Here is a 21,561-nt window from a genome sequence, read left to right on the forward strand (position 1 = left end):
ATGCTTTGACGTGCCAGTCATTTTTACTAGGCATTAGATAATAATAATAAAATGACACATTTTTTGCTTTCACATTCAAAATACATTATCTGTTGTATATAGATACAGATGGTTACCTTCCTTCTCCTTTCCTAGCCTCTGCACTTTGGGTGGTATCTCTGATATATTGTAGATTAAATAAAGAATTAAAGAGATCATTTTTAAATTATGGTTTCTACTTTTATGTTGACCAAAGCAATTTAAAAAGTAACTGTATTTTTCTGAATATAAAAGTAGTTTTAGGGAATTTCTGGCAGTCCAATAGTTAGCACTTGGCACTTTCACTGCGGCGGCCTGGATTTAATCTGATTGGGAAACTGAGATCCCAAACGCCACACAGCATGGCCAAAAAAAGAGTAAAAATAAACTAATATTTGTAAAAATCATTTTTAAAATAAAAGTAATTTTAAGATACATGTTTACTACAGAATTTTGGGAGGATATAAAAGAATATAAAGAAAACACCTATAAGAGTGACTTCTCACATCTGCTAAAGCACTATGAAATATCTGACAACAAAACTAGCGGCCAAGTACTCTCATCAACATTAAAAAGTGTCAATTTAGAGTATTATCAAATTATGTTCTAACAAAGTCTAAATGTTATCACATCTAAAGCAAGCCAACTCTTAATATATATAAGATTAGAAGAAGCATATACACATGCTCTAAATATAATACATCCCAGAAAGGTTACGGTGTAACCGATACCAATACTCACCACTTTCAAAATATTTTCCGTTAGTTCTTTCTCCTGTTGCATCTGATTCATACTAAAAAAGAAATGATAGAAGAGTACCAAATATTACTTGAAAGACTGAAAATTCAAAACTTAAAGATCATTCTTGACAGTGAGATTGAATTTAAATAAATAAAAATGCTTTTAATGCTATTTCTTTTCATGCTTCAAAAGTAAACTCAATTATGATGATGTTCCTTTATTTACCATTATTTTTTCATTTGCTTTGCATTAAAAAAAAAACTCAGTTTAAAAATAAAACTTTCTGGCAGCAAAAGCTTATTTACATCAAGTTAGAAACTTGATGTACACTCTAGCTCCAAATTTGGGTAAATTACTACTACTTGGAATTTAAGAACTAGGTTTAAAACTCCAGACCTGATCAAACTATTGTACTTAACTTTTGCACTCTAAATTAAAATTTCCCACATACAGAACAAACATATCTTTTTCATGTAAATTTAATTAAATGAAAACAATCTTAATTCTGAAAGCAGGTCAGCTAACATTAAGATGAAAGGCACAGTTTACAAAGTGCTCCCCTCCTTTTTCAGAGCTCTCTACTCTAGTTATCCAAAGCCCTGTCTGATTCTCTCACCCTTCTAATCCCTCCAAAACTACCTGCATGCAGGCCTTCTGCCCTGATTTCTGCTTTTTTCCTTCTGTACCAAGAGTTCTTAAAAACTTGCAGAAAAAGAAAAAACTGACAAAAAAGTGCCAAGTAAGGGTCTTTATTGGCCAACTTACACACTTAACTGAGGAGGTCCAGGTTTTGCCTGTTTAACAGGAAAACTACTTTGAACAATTGTCCTAATTGCCCTTTAAAAAAAAAAGACAAAAACAAAATTTAATACATTATAAATGTCACTTCAAGTATTTTTGTAGTACTTCCTAGAAGACTTATAAACTATCCAAAATTCTGACATACAATAAAAACTTTATAAGTCATCCACTTCTCTATCAGAAAGCTTTTCATCTATGTAGTCATAATCTTCTCCACCATCAGATTCACTATTCCCAAGATCCTCTGAGAGATCCCTGGAATGACTTAGAAGCACATCCCTCAAGTTATAATGCAATTAAAGAAAGGCTGCCCAGCACATTTTAGGTTCATGAAACATTTACCATCTATTGTAGAGAAGTATGGCCATGGCGGTGGTTGGAGGTAAAGTGGCCAGATCCATATCTATGTGCTTTGTCCCGGGAGGAACTTTACTGATGCACAGCAGTTCATTCAACAACATATTCAATACTGGAACAGACAAACTTAAAAAGGAAGAATCAAAAGACACATAAGTTGTGCAAGGACGCAATGCACAATTCAGTACTTTGCTAAAAATAATTATATTGTTTTAGTAATAAATCCACAGGGCCATTCTATTAACCTGTCTCAACAACGTAAATGAAAATTTACCAAAAGAACTTTTAAGCTTTTCTTACGAAAACAATTTAAATAAATACAAAAGTACACAGAATAATATAATACACACCAATGTGCCCATCATCCAGCTTCAACAACTAGCAACTGATGGCCAATCTTGTTTCATCTCTACTCTCACACACTTCCCTCCTTTCCATATTACTGTAAAGCAAATTCCCAATAGTAAATCATTTCTTCCCAAGTATTTCAGAACATATCTCCGAAAAATTACTGACTAACATAATGACAGTATAAATTTCACACCTAATAAATTATTGTTTATCATTAAATATCCAGTCAAGTGCTCAATTTTCCAACTCTATCATACACATCATACTGTTTTGCACACATTGCTGTCTGGTGATAAGCCTTGAGTCTATTAACAGATAAGCTCCTCCTTAAAGAACAAACTTTTTTAATCCTAATAATGCTGGAAAATATATGGTGAAAAAAGTGTTCAAATACTACTAGTGCGAGTATAAACGATAACTCTCTGGAAATCAATCCAGTATATGCATAATGAGCTTTAACAATGTTTACACCACTTGACCTGGCAATTTAACAATCTATACTAAAGACGCAACTCGAAATTCATATAAAGCTTATGGACAAAGACATTTTAAAGCTCTATGATTCATAAAAGTGAAAAACTAGAGAAAAACTAAAAAACTGTCAATAGAGGAACAATTAATAAATTATCTATACAATGGATAATCTCCAAAAACCAAACTGGGGAAATGCTCATGATATCCTGCTATATGAAATAACCAAAAATCAAAACAGTATACAGGTATGTTCACAACTTTGTTTAAAAATATACGGAGGAAAACAACAAAAATTACACAAAAATGTTAAAAACACTTCTTTCCCCTCCCCTATTATTTCTTATTTTCTGAATTTCTCCAAATATTCTATAAAGTATTTCTCTATAAATTGTGAGAAGGGGGTAAAAACAAATCATTATATAACAATGCACTTGAAATATTTATTTATAAACAAATAACCACTGATTCTAGTAAGATAGTTTAAAAGTTTAAGAGACAGTGACTGATTTATGACTGGTAAAATTAAATGAATTATTCAACAAAGATAATATGTACCATAATAGTACATACGATTCACTAATTTTTATTTTCTTCAGATATGTAAAAGTAAAATGAAGATTTAAAACTGTTTAGGCGTGGATTTTCTCTACTTATCACGTCAAAAAAATAAGAATAATAACAAATGGGCTCATTATTGGTAACACCAAGTTTATACTTTAAAAGGTGATTTAAATTCATTCAACAGTCAAATATTTTCTTATACTGTTTGAAAAATACTTCTATATTTTACCAAGAATTCATAGAAAAATAGTTTTCACTTTAAAGACCCATATTACAAGAACACATACTGAAATAAACCAAAATATCTTAACAGTTCTCAAAATAAATTCATTTAAATCTTTTTTTAAAATTCATTTAAATCTTGTATACCTTTTCTCTAATATGTCTAAGTCCCATTTCAAATGTGCAGCAACTTTAAGAGCAAGTAGCTTTAAAACACGATTTCTCTTGTTATCAGGTGGAGGTTGAACTTGGTTTTGCTCATTAACTGAAGGTTTGGAAGCCTGTTCCAAAAACTGGACTATAAGCTGAACTGGTGCAGGATCTAGGATTTAAAAGAAAGCAATTCTTGAACTTAAGGTCTAATTACAAAGATGCAAAAGGATTCACCCTATTGTTTTCTGGCCACAAAAGGAATCCAAATAGGCCAACAGGCACTTGAAAAGATACTCTGTATCACTATTTGAGAAAGACAAATCAAACTACACAGAGGAATCAATCAACTCACAATGGTGAGAATGGCCACCGTCTAAAAGTCTACAAATATGAAAAAAATAGAGGTTAGTTTAAAAAATTAATTAATTTTTTAATAATTATTGGAATGGAAATAACTTTTAATAGAAAATAACTTTAATTAATATCCAGCAATCTCACTCCTGGGCATATGTCCAGAAAAGATGAAAACTCTAATTTGAAAAGATACATCACACCAGTGTTCACAGTGGTACTACTTACAATAACCAATACACTGAAGGAACCTAATGTCCACTGGCAGATGAATGGATAAAGAATGCGCAGTACATATACACAGTGAAATAATACTTGGCCATAAAAATGAATGAGATTATACCATTTGCAGCAACGTGGATGGATCTAGAGATCATCATACTAAGTAAAGTCAGTAAAACACAAATGTCATATGACATCACTTTTATGTGGAATCAAAAAAAAAAATACAAATGAACTTACTTGCAAAATAGAAATGAGTCAGAAAGAAAACAAATTTATGGTTACCAAAGGGGCTGGGGGGCAGGCATAAATCAGGAACTTGGGACTAACAGATACACACAAATATACATAAGGCAGACAACAAGGACCTACTATATAGCACAGGAAACTATATTCAATATTAATATATCAAAACTACATAGCACAGGGAACTATACTCGATATTGAACTATACTCCAATAGGTTATTTTAATAACCTGTGACAACCCACTCCAGTATTCTTGCCTGGAGAATCCCATGGACAGAGGAGCCTGGTAGGCTATAGTTCATGGGGTCGCAAGAATCGGACATGACTGAGCAAATAAGCCCATAAACAATGGAAAACAATCTCAAAAGGAACAGGTGTCTACATATAACTGAATCACTGCACTGTACACCTAAAACATTACAAATCAACTATTCTTCATTTTTGAAAGTTAAGGGATAAAAAAGGGGACCCAAACAGTTGTGCAGTTACAATGACTAAGGATTATAATTCCCAAGAAGTGTGCCTGGCTATTAAAACGAAAGATCAGGAAGGATGTACGAAGGAAAGATAACAGATTTTTGCAGACAAAAGCACTTTAGACCACAGAACATAATGGTTACAGATTTCAGTGCAGCAAACAACAATTGTCAATTAGGGGAAAGAAATACCATGTTTAAAATCACTGCTTTAACGCTTAATTAGTGGGACTTGCATCAAGTTACCTCTCTGCACCTGTTCCTGTCAATGCAAAATAGAGGATCACCTACCTCACAGGATTATCATGAAGACGGAATTAAACGAGAATGCAGCTACGAAGCACAGAGCCTGGCACCCAGAAACACTCAACAAACGTTCATCAAAAGCACTGAATTAAAAGCACGTTAATACAACATAGTGGTAAAACCGCCCACGTGAAGTACACCAACTTCTCGCACAGGAGTCTCCACCAGTTCGGGCCAGTGGATTAGACTTAACAAGACACATCTGGATTCGAACTCTTGTCAGCAATTTATCACCCAAGGAACTTACCTTTTCAGCCATCACCTCTTTCCAGAAAGACCTGTTATTTCCCACCATCCCTAAACAGCACTCCTGAACTGCGGTATCAATCATGAACATCATTATACAATAACCATCTTGCAACTGTGACAGCATTTTCTGCTTTCAGAAGTTTTCGCTTTGATTTACAGCCCAACTTTGGAATAACTGAGTCAGCAGAATCCGTTCGTTCAGGAATAAAACAGTTAAAATAGGGACCTAACATAGTTATTCAACGTCAGGACCAGCCTCTGAACAGCCGATGTCTCCGCAGACCGCACCCCCCGCCCAAACTCCCCAGGGGAGGGCTGAGGCCCCAACCCGAGTTACGGTCACCTGAGAGGCGACAAGACGGCAAACACGAAAAGGTGGCGGGCGCGGGAGGGCCTCTGTTTCCCGCTTTTCTTAGGCCTCCCGGAGCGGCGCCCCGCGCGGGCAGTTTTGATGCCCAGTCAGAGACCGGGCGGCGCCACAGCTCGGCCCCGAGGCCCGCCTCCCCGGGTCGTTGGGTCGCGGCAGAGGAAGGCGCGGGGCTCCGGGAGCCCCGAGGGCAGTCCTCGGGCCGCAGGGACCGCGCTTACCCGGGCAGGGCTTGCGCAGGTGTTTCTCCAACAGCGACTCCTGCAGCAGAAACTCGAACCAGGAGGTCTGCGGCGGGGTGCAGGGCCGGCTGGAGGTGGCCGCCTCCCGGTCCGCCGCCTCCGCGCTCATCCTGCCCCCGCCGCCGCTACCCCCAGGGGCGCTTCCCGGCTCCAACCTGACGCTCGGACGCGGGCCCCGGGGGCCTCTGACGTGCAGAACCGCCCGGAAACGAGAAGGCACGCGGAACGTCCCGGAAAGCCACACAAACCAAAATGGCGGTCTGACCCCCAGCCAAGGCTGGGAGTCCTGGTTCCGCCCCCACCCCACCCCCGCCGCGCCTGCAGACCAATCGTTATTCGAGTTGGAGAAGGGAGGAGGGCGGGGCCGATGTCCAGGCCACGCCTTCTCCCAGTTACCCTGGGAGACGGCTTGGGAGAGAGCTGCGTCACTCAGCTGGCTTGCCCTGTTCCCCGGCGGTTTCTTGGTCAGCCGACAGAACACCCTCATCGGCAGGCCCCAGAGTCTTCGGAAACGTTAGTGAACGCTACAGGTTCAGACTGTGATTAGGCAAATCTGTTTTTGTTTATTGTCAATTTTCCGACTTCCATTTCTGAGATTTCAGTTCAGTCGCTCAGTCGTGTCCGACTCTTTGCGACCCCATGGCCTCTCTGTCCATCACCAACTCCTGGAGTTTACTCAAACTCATGTGCATGGAGTCAATGAGGCCATCCAACCATCTCATCCTCTGTCATCCCCTTCTCCTCCTGCCCCCAATCCCTCCCAGCATCAGGATCTTTTCAAATGAGTCAGTTCTTCGCATCAGGTGGACAAAGTTTTGGAGCTTCAGCTTCATCAGTCCTTCCAATGAATATTTAGGACGAATTTCCTTTACGATGGGCTGGTTGGGTCTCCTTGCAGTCCAAGGGACTCTCAAGAGCCTTCTGCAACACCACAGTTCAAAAGCATCAAGTCTTCGGCGATCAGTTTTCTTTATACTCCAACTCTCACGTCCATACATGACTACTGGAAAAACCATAGCCTTGACTAGATGGACCTTTGTTGGCAAAGTAATGTCTTTGCTTTTTAATATGCTGTCTAGGTTGGTCATAACTTTTCTTCCAAGGAACAAGCATCCTTTAATTTCATGGCTGCAGTCACCATCTGCAGTGATTTTGGAGCCCCCCAAAAATAAAGTCAGTCACTGTTTCTACTGTTTCCCCATCTATTTGCCATGAAGTGATGGAACCAGATGCCATGATCTTAGTTTTATGAATGTTGAGCTTTAAGCCAACTTTTTCACTCTCCTCTTTCATTTTCATCAAGAAGCTCTTTAGTTCTTAACATTCTGCCATAAGGGTGGTGTCATCTGCATATCTAAGGTTATTGTTATTTCTCCCAGCAATCTTGATTCCAGCTTGTGCTTCATCCAGCCCAGCGTTTCTCATGATGTACTCTACATATAAGTTAAATAAGCACGGTGACAATATAAAGCCTTAACGTACTCCTTTTCCTATTTGGAATCAGTCCGTTGTTCCATGTCCAGTTCTAACTGTTGCTTCCTGACCTACATACAGATTTCTCACGAAGCAGGTCAGGTGGTCTGGTATTCCCATCTCTTTCAGAATTTTCCACAGTTTATTGTGAAAGGCTTTGAAAGGCTTTGACACAGTCAAAGGCTTTGACATAGTCAGTACAGCAGAAATAGATGTTTTTCTGGAACTCTCGCTTTTTCGATAATCCAACGGATGTTGGCAATCACACATCTAGTTAGTATTAAAATAGGGACTTGAGTTTCCATTTTATCTGAACCCAGAGGCCAAACGTAGCATTCTGCTTCATAAAGAAGACACCTGGCATGCTGCGGTTCATGGGGTGGCAAAGAGTTGGACACAGCTGAGCGACTAAAATGAACTGCAGGAATTAGCTGGCCGCTCAGTGGTTAAGGCTCAGCACTTTCATCGCTGCGTGTCATGAGCCCAGAGTTCAACCCCTGGTCGAAGAACTAAGACCCTACAAGCCCCACAGCATGGCCAAAAAGAAGATACCTTGCTGTTGTGTGTGTGTGTTTTTTTTAATAGTAATAAACCTGCAGGTTGGTTGGAAGAACAGTGTACAGACCTCTCACACCCATTTTGCCCAGATGCCTCGATTGTTAATATTTTGCCACACTTCCTCCATAGAATCCAACCTTCTTGGATTACCTTGTTTCCTTTGGACACCAGTAGAAAGACCAGCTTCTCCTGGTTTGGCCAGGACTGTCCCAGTTTAAAGTGAAGTCCTGCAACCTAACAAGGCTCGCCCCCTTCCCAGCAAACTCTAACAGTAGGCAAGTCGACATGCATGCAGCAGCCCCTCACTTTGCCCGGATGCTGGATGCTACATCTCCCCTTCGAGAAGGAATGCAGGAAGGGAAAGGAAGATGGGACGGGAAGCTTGTAGTAATTGTTAATCAAAGGGCCTGAAGGCTGTCACAGGGCCTGAAAGGCACTGGAGTGCTTAACTTTATGTCAAGAAAAAAATTAACAAAAGAGATGGTACCAGATGTGGCAATATCAGGAGAGTAACTGGAATCCTAGCAAACATTGTTACAATGATGGTTACCTGTTACAGAGTATCTTGCAAGGGTCGCACTCTGTAGGTGCTCAACAGGGACTCAAGTAGGAGTTTCTGTTTTATGCTGATGGTAAACAGCAGTAGCTGGTCATAGTCTCCCCGGGAAAGCTTCATGATATGAAGCTTCACGAGAGCTTAAAATATTTTCTCTTATATCCTCCCAGCATTCTTGGTTTTCCAGTAAGTTATTAACTTTTCCCTTCTGAAATCAGTTCTCCCTACTAGGAAAATAGAGTTATAATGGGGGAAAAAAATGCATAGATATTATTACTATTATGTATCCAGGCAGCACTAGTGGTAAACAGTTGACCTGCCAATCTAGGAGACACAAGAGAAGTGGGTTCAATCCCTAGGTAGGGAAGATGCCCTGGAGGAGGAAATGGCAACCTGCTCCAGCACAGTATATTTGCCAGGACAGTCCCATGGACACAGGAGATCTGGGTTCGATTCCTGGGTTGGGAAGATCCCCTAGAGGAGGAAATGGCAACCCACTCCAGTATTCTTGCCTGGAGAATCCCATGGACAGAGGAGCCTGGTAGGCTACAGTCCATGGGGTCCCAAAGAGTCAGACATGACTGAGCACACAGGCAGTGTACCCTAAAGATTTTTTCATAAAAGATCTCTGAAAAACCATCAGTTCAGTTCAGTCGCAGTCGTGTCCGACTCTTTGTGATCCCATGAATCGCAGCACACCAGGCCTCCCTGTCCATCACCAACTCCCAGAGTTCACTCAGACTCACATCCATCGAGTCAGTGATGCCATCCAGCCATCTCATCCTCTGTTGTCCCCTTCTCCTCCTGCCCCCAATCCCTCCCAGCATCAGAGTCTTTTCCAATGAGTCAACTCTTTGCATGAGGTGGCCAAAGTACTGGAGTTTCAGCTTTAGCATCATTCCTTCCAAAGAAATCCCAGGGCTGATCTCCTTCAGAAAGGACTGGTTGGATCTCCTTGCAGTCCAAGGGACTCTCAAGAGTCTTTTCCAACACCACAGTTCAGAAGCGTCAGTTCTTCGGCACTCAGCCTTCTACACAGTCCAACTCTCACATCCATACATGACTACTGGAAAAACCATAGCCTTGACTAGACAAATCTTAGTCGGCAAAGTAATGTCTCTGCTTTTGAATATGCTATCTAGGTTAGTCATAACTTTTCTTCCAAAGAGTAAACGTCTTTTAATTTCATGGCTGCAGTCACCATCTGCAGTGATTTTGGAGCCCCAAAAAATAAAGTTTGACACTGTTTCCACTGACCTCAGAGATGCAGATGACACCACCCTTATGGCAGAAAGTGAAGAGGAACTAAAAAGCCTCTTGATGAAAGTGAAAGTGGAGAGTGAAAAAGTTGGCTTAAAGTTCAACATTCAGAAAACGAAGATCATGGCATCTGGTCCCATAACTTCATGGGAAAAATCATATAAATATAAATAAATTTAAATTCAGTTCATATTTTTCTGAAATTTTTTTAAAAGCCAACACAATATGGTTCAATTATGATTCAGTGAAGTATTTTGCTGATGGATCCACTGCCATCTTGTGGCCGCTTGTGGATAGTACGTCTCCCCGTGGCGTAGATTCCCCTGCTTCTGATGCGTTGCTGTAAGGAAGGAGGCATCCAACACAAGCCTGGTGATTGGAGGTCATCTGTTCTTTACATAAGCTATCCTGCTACAATGAACTGAATCACATCTTCCTAGAGGCTTCCAAAAACAGAACTCTGGAGGGATTAGAAGTGAGTCCTATAGCTATCAAACAAATTCCTGATGCTTACATTGACTTTCTCTGAGGCCTTCCCTGAGCCCTGTTCCCTGCTGCCATAGCACTGGGCATCCCCATCGGGGCACTCACCTCACCTCCTTGCAATTCCTGAACAGGCTAACTTCGCTGCTAGACTACACTCGTGATGGTAGGTGGGAAGGGGCAGGACAGCGGTTGCACTGTTAACCTAGGCACATGACAGGCACCCAATAAATATTTGCTAACTAAATAAGCAAATAACCTCAGATATGCATATGACACCACCCTTATGGCAGAAAGTGAAGAAGAACTAAAGAGCCGCTTGATGAAAGTGAAAGAGGAGAGTGAAAAAGTTGGCTTAAAGCTCAACATTCAGAAAACGAAGATCATGGCATCTGGTCCCATCACTTCATGGCAAATAGATGAGGAAACAGTGGAAACAGTGTCAGACTTTATTTCTTTGGGCTCCAAAATCACTGTAGATGGTGACTGCAGCCATGAAATTAAAAGACATTTACTCCTTGGAAGACAAGTTATGAACAACATAGCAAGCGAAGTCGCTCAGTCATGTCCAACTCTTTGCGACCCCATAGACTGTATGCAGCCCACCAGGTTCCTCTGTCCATGGGATTCTCCAGGCAAGAATACTGGACGGGGTTACCATTTCCTTCTCCAGGGGATCTTCCCAACCCAGGGATCGAACCCAGGTCTCCTGCATTGCAGGCAGACACTTTAACCTCTGAGCCACCAGGGATGCCCTAGACAGCATATTAAAAAGCAGAGACATTACTTGGGCAACAAAGGTCCATCTAGTTAAGGCTATGGTTTTTCCAGTGGTCATGTATGGATGTGAGAGTTGGACTGTGAAGAAAGCTGAGTGCCGAAGAACTGATGCTTTTGAACTGTGGTGTTGGAGAAGACTCTTGAGAGTCCCTTGGACTGCAACGAGATCCAGCCAGTTCATTCTAAGGGAGATCAGTCCTGGGTGTTCATTAGAAGGACTGATGTTGAAGCTGAAACTCCAATACTTTGGCCACCTGATGAGAAGAGTTGACTCAATGGAAAAGACTCTGATGCTGGGAGGGACTGGGGGCAGGAGGAGAAGGGGACGACAGAGGGCGAGATGGTTGGATGACATCACCAACTCAATGGACATGAGTTTGAGTAAACTCTGAGAGTTGGTGATGGACAGGGAGGCCTGGTGTGCTGCAGTCAATGGGGTTGCATGACTGAGTGATTGAACTGAGCTGAACTGATAGAATTATACACAATGCAAACATGACTAAAAATGGGAGAAAGAAAACAAGGGCAAAAAAAAGTTTGAATCAAGTTGTAGAAAAAAAGACTGAAATGGGGCACCAGAGATGAACACAATTTCCCTGCCTCTCACTGGCGCCAGGGCTGCCTGTGCTACAGCTATGCCCCCATCACCTCCTCCACCACCATGATACCACCTGGAGGATCCCTTGTGTTCAAGGGGACTGACCACTGGGGTCTGAGAGATATTCAGTAATATTGAGCTCATATTGCTGCCATTTCCAAAGTCAATATCCCTCTTGCAAGTGGTGCTTTCTGTTCAGTTCAGTACAGTTGCTCATTCGTGTCCAACTCTTTGCGACCCCATGAATTGCAGCACGCCAGGCCTCCCTGTCCATCACCAACTCCCGGAGTTCACCCAAACTCATGTCCATCGGTGAGTGGACATGAGTCAGTGATGTCATCCAGCCATCTCATCCTCTGTCGTCCCCTTCCCTTCCTGCCCCCAATCTCTCCCAGCATCAGTGTCTTTTCCAATGAGTTAACTCTTCGCATGAGGTGGCCAAAGTATTGGAGTTTCAGCTTCAGCATCAGTCCTTCCAATGAACACCCAGGAGAACCCCATGAACAGTATGAAAAGGCAAAATGATAGGATACTGAAAGGGGAACTCCCTAGGTCAGCCGGTACCCAATATGCTACTGGAGATCAGTGGAGAAATAACTCCAGAAAGAATGAAGGGATGGAGCCAAAGCAAAAACAGTACCCAGTTGTGGATGTGACTGGTGATAGAAGCAAGGTCCGAAGCTGTAAAGAGCAATATTGCATAGGAACCTGGACTGTGAGGTCCATGAATCAAGGCAAATTGGAAGTGGTCAGACAGGAGATGGCAAGAGTGAACGTCAACATTCTAGGAATGAGCGAACTAAAATGGACTGAAATGGGTGAATTTAATTCAGATGACCATTATATCTACTATTGTGGGCAAGTGGTGCTTTGCTAAATTGTAGGAGCTGGCTTTTCTTACGCAGGGTAACAGGTTGCCTAGCAACAGCATACTGTCAGGAACTCACACTGCCTGAGAAAAGATGGCATTTCATCATCCACACTGGCCTAACAGAACTGGGAGGAGGTGGTACCTATCTGTGAGGGGGTGGGATGGGGGGCCACTGGTCCATCACTAAGAAAATAAACTAAGTGCTAAGGGGTGGTTTCGACCTGGGTGCCCTTGCCTTTGGCTTCCAGTTAGAGTCACTCAGTGGGAAGCTGGGCAGGAGAGGAGAGAGAGGAGGGAGAGGTCAAGAATCCCCTTCCTGCCCATACCCATGGGATCTCACTTTGGGCAGTGGCTCCTGTCCAGTGGCCCCTCTTCAAGGGTATAGCTCTCCCCTGATTCCAATACATCTTCTGCCCCTTTGGCCTCTTCAGGATTAACAGCAGCAGCCCTGGGTGATGCCCCATCCTTTGCGGACCCCTCGTGGCCGCCCACACCTCTTAGAGGGTGCTGCTCATCTGTTTATCTATTTCCTGCTGGGCTCTTGACTGCCACACTTATGGTGCCTTTGCTGGAGTGCTTTCTGGAGGAAGAACTCTGTGAACCACACTCTTAAATGGGGAAGCCTGGGTGGAGAGGGCTGCAATCGGGCCTCTGCTGCCGATCTTGTCAGTGGCCTGGCTGCCGGCCACACACCCCAGGCTCCAGGAAGCAGCAGCCAGTCAGCTATGACAATGGCACCGGAGCAGCCAGCCACTTTAAATCACACCTTGCCCCTCAAGAGGAGGCCAGATCCCAGAATAAACTACCCCCACAGACTTAAAAAGGATGGGCTTAGATGTGGAATCATAGCTGTTAATTATAACTTGCCTATTTTTCAGCAGTTCTCAGAGTTTGGTTTTTGTTTTTTTTTTTGAGACAAAAACATTTAACACTTAATGTTTAGAGACAGTGCAATAAAAGAGTCTCAGGAATGCAAAATACATATATGTTTATTTTCTGTGGGTTCCTCTCAGTTACATCACGCTGGCTTTTTGTCCCTCCAGCTTTGAGGTATAATTGACAAAACTGTACAAATTTAAAGTGTAAAATTTGATGATCTGATCCATATATATTTGTGAAATGATCACCACAGTGACACATCCGTTAGCTCACATAGTTACCTTTTCTGTTTATGGGGTTTTAAGACTTAGTCTCTCAGCAAATTTCAAGAACATATATAATATATAATTTCAAGGAAATATTGTTAGTTGCAGTATGCTACAGTAAGATCCTCAGAGCTTATTTATCTTCTGATGAAAGTTTGGTCGACATTTCCTCATTCCTCTCACCCACCCCATCCCTGGCAACCACATTTCTATTGTTTCTATGAGTATGACTTTTGAAGATCCCACATATAAGTCAGATCTTGCAGTATTTGTCTGTGTCTGACTTATTTCACTCAGGATAATGCCCTCAAGGTCAATCTATGGTGTCAAAAATGGCAGGATTTCCTTCTTTTTTATGGCTAATATTCAATTGTATATATATACCACATGATGGACAGTTAGACTGTTTCCATGTCTTGACTATTGTGGATAAGGCTGCAATGGACACAGGGGTGCAGATATCTCTTCCAGATAGGGATTTCTTTCACATTAACTACACTGAACATATGCTGGTCAAAAATTAACAAGAGATTTAATAAAAGAGAGATGAAGTCCATATAGCTCTTGCAGGAAAGAGACCCAGAGGTAATATGTCAGAAGCCCAGGCTCCTTTCATCTTTGTAGCTCTGCTTATCCTTAGCGTCTGGTATTCACCTCCTGGTCGCACCATCTCCGATCACCCTGTTCACATTCCAGCTACCAGAAGCGGGAGCGGGGCGGTAAGTGGGACACAGCAGGGTGCATTCCCCTTCATTTGAGGACATGCTAAGAAGTTGCACACACCACTTTTGCTCATAGCCCACTGGCCAGCACTTATTTGGCTGCTGTGCCAGGCTGCAAGGGAGGGAAACCACGTGCCCGGCTAAAGTACTTGTATCTGGTATCTCTGCTTTTTAATACGCAGTCTAGCTTTGTCCCTGCAATAAATGCTTCCAAGAGCCAGAGTCCCGGGCGCCTCCTGCGGCACGTTTTACTCCGTTTGTCTTTGCAGCTCTGCCCCTAATTGCTGGCTACTTGCATCTGCCCCATACAATAAAAAACACGGCGAGCGAACATTAATGCCTCTGGACGGACTCGAGAAAGGGCACGAGCATCACCCACAGGACCCCAGAACCCTCATCCCGAGGCCCCAGGCTCTCTCCCTCTCGGAATCCCCGGCGCCCCGACGTCGAGGTACACCGTCAACCACCTCCACTCCCCGGGCGGCGGCGGCGCAGGCTGCAGCCGCGGAGCTGGGACTCCGGGACCCGCGCGGGGAACGGTGCGCCATATGCTCCGCCCGCCGGCGGGATTACAGTGTCCACCTGGCGGGGGCACCTCCACACGCACGTTGGCGTCCCCGGGGCCGCAGCGGAGCCGCTGCCGACCAAGCAATTCAAACCCGGCGCGCCCGAACAGCGGGGTCCCGGGGGCACCGCGAGCAGCTGGTCGCCAGGCTGAGCTCCCGAGGCCATCAGCACGCCCTCCAAGGGTTCCGTGGAGGCGACGAGAAGGCGTGGGGCCGCGGCCCTGCGAAGCCTTCTAGGAAGCAGCAGCGCGCGGGGCCGGAGCCAGGGGGCGGCAGGCTGGGCAGCCATTGCTCCAGGGCGCCAGGAGAGGACCTGACCCTCAGCAGCCAGCCCGCCCTCCTCGGTGGGCGGCGGTGCCCGCCCCCTCTCTGTTAGTTCACTTCAGTTCAGTCACTCAGTCGACCCCATGGACTGCCACACGCCAGGCCTCCCTGTCCATCACCAACTCCTGGAGCTTACTCAAACTCATGTCCATTGAGTCGGTGATGCCATCCAACCATCTCATCCTCTGTCGTCCGCTTCTCCCGCCTTCAATCTTTCCCAGCATTAGGGTCTTTTCAAATGAGTCAACTCTTCGCATCAGGTGGCCAAAGTACTGGAGTTTCAGCTTCAGCATCAGTCCTTCCAATGAATAGTCAGGGCTGATTTCCTTTAGGATGGACTGGTTGGATCTCCTTGCAGTCCAAGGGACTCTCAAGAGCCTTCTCCAACACCATAGTTCAAAAGCATCAATTCTTCAGCTCTCAGCTTTCTTTGTATTTCAACTTTCACATCCATACATGACTATTGGAAAAACCATAGCCTTGACTACACAGATGTTTGTTGCCAAAGTAGTATCTCTGCTTTTTAATATGCTATCTAGGTTGATCATAACCAGCTAGGTTGGTCATAACTCTGTTAGCCTGGGGCTCAATTGGCCACCAAGCCTCTGCAGGTATTTGTTGTGGGAGGCTAGACTTCCCTTTACTTGGTTGACTTGGTTTCCATTCATTAGTGCCAAGCAGTATTCTCCAAATACTCCTTGGAGTCAGGATGCTTCCCTGCGTGAACCCGACTCCAGGGTCATGGCCTCAACACAGGCCAGCCACTGTGGTGCCCATCCTTGCTATAGTAGCCTGGATTCCCGACAAGGGTCCTTGATACACTGTGCACTCGGGGCTCTAGAACTGCCATGCCAAACCCTCACGTTAAGACTCTATTCCATGCTCTCTTGGCTTCTGTCTCCTTGAAACAAACTAGAATAATCGGGAAATGACATTGACCAGGTTTCTTGGCCCTCCTCAGTCAACAGAACTTGACCAGAGGCCAGTCAAGAAATCCGGACAAGGCTCTTTTGGGGCCCCCATTGCAGCAGAGGGGAGCTATTACAAGCAACAGTTTCCTTACATGGGGTGATGGTATGAGCATGTCCACATATGGGGCCTGAGGGGTGGCTCAGGTGTATTGCCCATCCTTTTGGTGGTGGTGTGTGCAGGGGGCATGTGGAGTACAGTTTTTGCTCCAGGGTCTTTAGAAGTGGCAGTTTGGTGTGTGGGGTTTTTTTTTTTAATTTGCCCCAAATCGCATACACAGTCATTCTTAGTTGCTTATAATTTCTTTGTGCTTTGTAGCTGAAGTAGATACTTGTCCAGGTACAAGATTTACAGCACTGCAGCAAAGGGTCCCAGGTCCCAGACTCAGAACCTCTTGGGCCAAGGCTGCTGCCCAGTACTGCCAAGAGGTCCCCATCTCCTAGATTTCCCATTTCCATAAACCTGTGGTAAATGCCAAAAGCCAGCCAAGGGAGCAAATCTAGCCTTAAATTATTTGCTGTATGACCTTCTAGGTATGCCTGGTGGTCTAGTCCAAAAACTCAAGCTGGGCCAGATTCCCTCTCTCAGAAACTTGAAATAACAGATCAAGGAAATTTAAAAAAAAAGTTGAGGCTGAAACGATGTCATGACCCAGATTTAGGAATAGGCCAAACCAAAGTAAATGATAAAAGAGCGAGAAATGAATAAGCAGAGCTAACTAACCGATGTTGTTGGTTTTCAGTCTTTCAGCCATGTCTGATTCTCTGCGATCCCATGGACTGCAGCACGCCAGGCTTCCCTGTCCTTCACCATCTCCCAGAGGCTCAAATGCATGTCCATCGAGTCAGTGATGCCACCCAACCATCTTGTCCTCTGTAGTCCCCTTCTCCCCCTGCCTTTAATCTTTCTCAGCATCAGGGTCTTTTCCAATGAGTTAGCTCATTGGTAACTGTTACCATGGCAATATGCTGACATGTTCAGTTCAGTTCAGTCGCTCAGTCGTGTCCGACTCTTTGCAACCCCATGGACTGCAGCACGCCAGGCCTCCCTGTCCATCACCAACTCCCAGAGTTCACTCAGACTCATGTCCATCAAGTCGGTGATGCCATCCAGCCACCTCATCCTGGGTCGTCCCCTTCTCCTCCTGCCCCCAACCCCTCCCAACATCAGAGTCTTTTCCAATGAGTCAACTCTTTGCATGAGGTGGCCAAAGTACTGGAGTTTCAGATTCAGCATCATTCCTTCCAAAGAAATCCCAGTGCTGATCTCCTTTAGAATGGACTGGTTGGATCTCCTTGCAGTCCAAGGGACTCTCAAGAGTCTTCTCCAACACCACAGTTCAAAAGCATCAATTCTTCGGCGCTCAGCCTTCTTCACAGTCCAACTCTCACATCCATACATGACCACAGGAAAAACCATAGCCTTGACTAGACGTTAGAATTGTGTAAATATATATTGCTAGTTACTCCAATATATTTTATTTAATAAGCTCATACTTTAGGGCTAACTCTTAAAGCATTAATTTCTAATGCAATACTTAATGCTTTTTAAAAGACAATACTGTATATATAGGGGCTGTGAAAGTACTTACATTGCTATGTATTAGAAACTGGACAAAAGGTTAATGTGAGATAGAAATATATTTACAAAACACTAGCTACATATCAGGAACTTAAAATGTTTTACTTAAAATCTAATTTCTCTTTCCCACCAATGACCCAATTATCCTTATTTCCCTGTACTTTGTCACTGTGGTTATGAAATCCACTAAACAGTATTATAACTGAGTATTTGCAGCAATTACTTGAGCCTATTTTTTCATTTCTATAGAAAATTTAATTTACCAGACTGACAAATAGCCATTCCCTCATTCAATACTTCCAGCCACAAGTTTTCAGGTAAGCAATAATTCTATTAATTCCTTTACCAATGATACTGCCAGGAGAGAAAGTTGATTAGCAACTACTGTAAATGTCCTGTAAATTTTTCTGTGGTCAGTGATAGCTTTAAAGTTACAATATATACTCCCACAGTTGGAATGGCAGCATGAGGCCCCTGAGAAACAAATGTAAGTGATGACAATTTAAAAAAAACAACAGCCACTTAAGTCTATGGAAATTGACCTAAGGGCATATAGCAAATGAAGAAATATTTATTCAAAAAACTTTGTTGAAACTCCATAAAAACACCCAGAGTCTGTAGCATTTGAACTCAGGTGGCATTGGATTCCTCCCTCTTCCCTCCAGCTCAGAATGATGGAAGTGCCACTTCAGGGGTGAACAGCCCCTCGGTAACCAACCAGGGGCTACAGTACCTTCCTGAGAGGAGCAAACCACCAGAATTTCTCATCTCCCTCAGTCATGTGTTCTGGAGGGCTAAATTCCAAGCAAGTGAAGCCAAGAAGTGAGGTGCTCACTACCTTCTTTCACTTAGTCCCCACTTTCAGAAGACAGACTCTACCTCAAGCATGGCACATGAGAACAGTGGGTCCCTGATCCCCCTTGCCCCAGCTAATTCTGTAAGTTCAGTTCCGTTCAGTCACTCAGTCGTGTCCAACTCTTTGGGACCCCATGGACTGAAGCACACCAGGCCTCCCTGTCCATCACCAACTCCCAGAACTTACTCAAACTCATGTCCATCGAGTTGGTCATGCCATTCCACCATCTCTTCCTCTGTCATCCCCTTCTCCTTCTGCCTTCAATCTTTCCCAGCATCAGGGTCTTTTCAAATGAGGTCAGTTCTTCGCATCTGGTGGCCAAAGTATTGGAGTTTCAGATTCAGCATCAGTCTCTCCAATGAATATTCAGGACTAATTTCCTTTAGGATTGACTGGTTGGATCTCCTTGCAGTCCAAGGGACTCTCAAGAGTTTTCTCCAACATCACAGTTCAAAAGCACCAATTCTTCAGTGCTCAGCTCTCTTGATAGTCCAACTCTCACATCCATGCATGACTACTGGGAAAACCATCATTTGACTACATGGACTTTTGTCAGCAAAGTAACGTCTCTGCTTTTTAATATGCTGTCTAGGTTGGTCATAGCTTTTCTTCCAAGGAGAAAGCATCCTTTAACTTCATGGTTGCAGTCACCATCTGCAGTGATTTTGGAGCCCCCCAAAATAAAGTCTGTCACTTGTTTCCATTGCTTCCCCATCTATTTGCCATTAAATGATGGGATCGGATGCCATGATCTTAGTTTGCTGAATGTTGAGTTTTAAGCCAACTTTTTTCACTCTCCTCTTTCACTTTCATCGAGAGGCAAAACAAGTTTGTAAGACAGTTTCAAATTGGGAAAGGCATGTCAAGAAGCCTCGACTACTGAACCCATGCTCCAGAGCTGATAAGCTTCAACTACTGATACCCTTGTGGCTCAGCTGGGAAAGAATCCGCCTGCAATGTGGGAGACCTGGGTTTGATCCCTGGCTTGGGAAGATACCCTGGAGAAGGGAAAGGCTACCCACTCCAGTATTCTGGCCTGGAGAATTCCATGTATAGTCCATGGGGTCGCAAAGAGTCAGACATGACTGAGCAACTTTCACTCACTGAAGCTCACACATCCTAAAGCCTCTGCTCTGCAACAAGAGAAAGCCACCGCAAAGAGAAGCCCACGCACGGCAACTAGAGAGTAGCCCCTTCTTGCCACAACTAGAGAAAGCCTGTGTAGAGCATCGAAGACTCCATGCAGCCAAAAATAAAAATAAATAAATAAAAGAATAAATCCACGTTGTCCTCTGACACTATCCTTCAAAGAGCCAGGATTTAATTGGTTGTGGAGATTTATACCCCAGGGATTGTTGAAAACTAAATAGAGCAATCAGCTGATGACGAGGGGAACTTAACAGCTGGATACGGTCAAGGAAAGAGATGGTAAGGAGCCCTACAAAAATCACTGTCATTCAAGACTATCTGTGTACATGCTCAAGGCAGTGACATGTGAGGCCACTAACAGACTCCACTGCAATAGACATCACTAAAACAGTCCAGCTAACACTAAAGAAATAAACAAGCCGTTTATAATTAACAAGCTCCAAGGGACAGTGAGTGAAGTGAAAGTCGCTCAGTCATGTCTGACTCTTTGCGACCCCACGGACTGTGTAGTCCATGGAATTTTCCAGGCCAGAATACTGGAGTGGATAGCCTTTCCCTTCTCCAGGGGATCTTCCCAACCCAGGGATTGAACTCAGTCCTCCTGCATTGCAGGCGGATTCTTTACCAGCTGAGCCTTTACCAGGGGACAGGGGGATGTCAATTTCCAGAGTTGCTATAAACAAAGCTTATTAAAGAGAAAGAAGTTACCCTTTAAAAAAACCAAATGAAAATTCTGAAGTTGAAAAATATAATAACTGAAATGAAAAACAGCAGAGGGGCTCACAGTAGATTTGAACTGACAGAATAATTAAACAATAGAGATTATGCATGCAAAGAACAGAGAGAAAAACAAACTGAAGAAAATTGAACAGAACCTCAGAGAAACATAGGTCACCATTAAACACACCAACATATGTATAATGGGAGTATAAGAAGTTCCAACTTTGATTTTTTTTCCCAGCTTTATTGAGAAGTAATTGACAACACTGTGTGAGTTTAAAGTGCATAACGTAGTGATTTTATATAAGTACATGTTGCAAAAATGATTACCACAAAAAGGTTAGTTAACATCTCCACCACCTCACAGAATTTCAATTCTTTTTAGCTTCATCTTAACAACTTTGATTAAAAAAAAGAAAAAAAAAAAGCTCAATGTATATAACCAAGAAGCTCGACAAACTGCAAATAAGACACATGCAAGGAGATCTATTTCAAACACATCAAAGTAAAAATGGTATCATCAATAACAAGTGTGAAAATAATACAATCAAAATGAAAAGCATTTGTGCACTATCAGTGTAGTGAAATGAACCCACTGATTGGAAGGAAATATAATTGGCCCTCCATATCCACAGGCTCCTCATCCCTGGATTTAACCAAGCCATGATTGATTGAGTATGCAGATGCTAGATCCACAGATACACAAGGGTGACTGTTTTATGCTATTTTATACAAGGGACTTACTTGAGCATCTGTGGATTTGGGTATCTGCACGGTTCCTGGAACCAATTCCCCAGTGGATATCAAGGAAC

General features: G+C 43.4%; 1 protein-coding gene across 2 annotated transcripts in view; it reads right to left on the reverse strand.

Annotated features, from left to right (window-relative positions):
• Positions 1-6,400, reverse strand: part of INTS8 (integrator complex subunit 8) — a 47,249-nt gene extending 40,849 nt beyond the window's left edge. Inside the window, exons 1-5 of one of the 2 annotated variants that reach the window (XM_027973212.2) lie at positions 6,118-6,400; positions 3,673-3,847; positions 1,903-2,043; positions 1,525-1,596; positions 760-811 (exon numbers count right to left, since the gene is read on the reverse strand). In XM_027973212.2, coding sequence (XP_027829013.1) covers positions 760-811; positions 1,525-1,596; positions 1,903-2,043; positions 3,673-3,847; positions 6,118-6,247 — 570 coding nt within the window. In that variant the 5' untranslated portion in view covers positions 6,248-6,400. The remainder of the gene's footprint in view (positions 1-759; positions 812-1,524; positions 1,597-1,902; positions 2,044-3,672; positions 3,848-6,117) is intronic. The other variant, XM_042254462.1, reaches the window with a different exon arrangement.
• Positions 6,401-21,561: the final 15,161 nt, after the last annotated feature.

Source organism: Ovis aries, chromosome 9 (genome assembly GCF_016772045.2).
Source record: "Ovis aries strain OAR_USU_Benz2616 breed Rambouillet chromosome 9, ARS-UI_Ramb_v3.0, whole genome shotgun sequence".
NCBI lineage: Eukaryota > Metazoa > Chordata > Mammalia > Artiodactyla > Bovidae > Ovis > Ovis aries.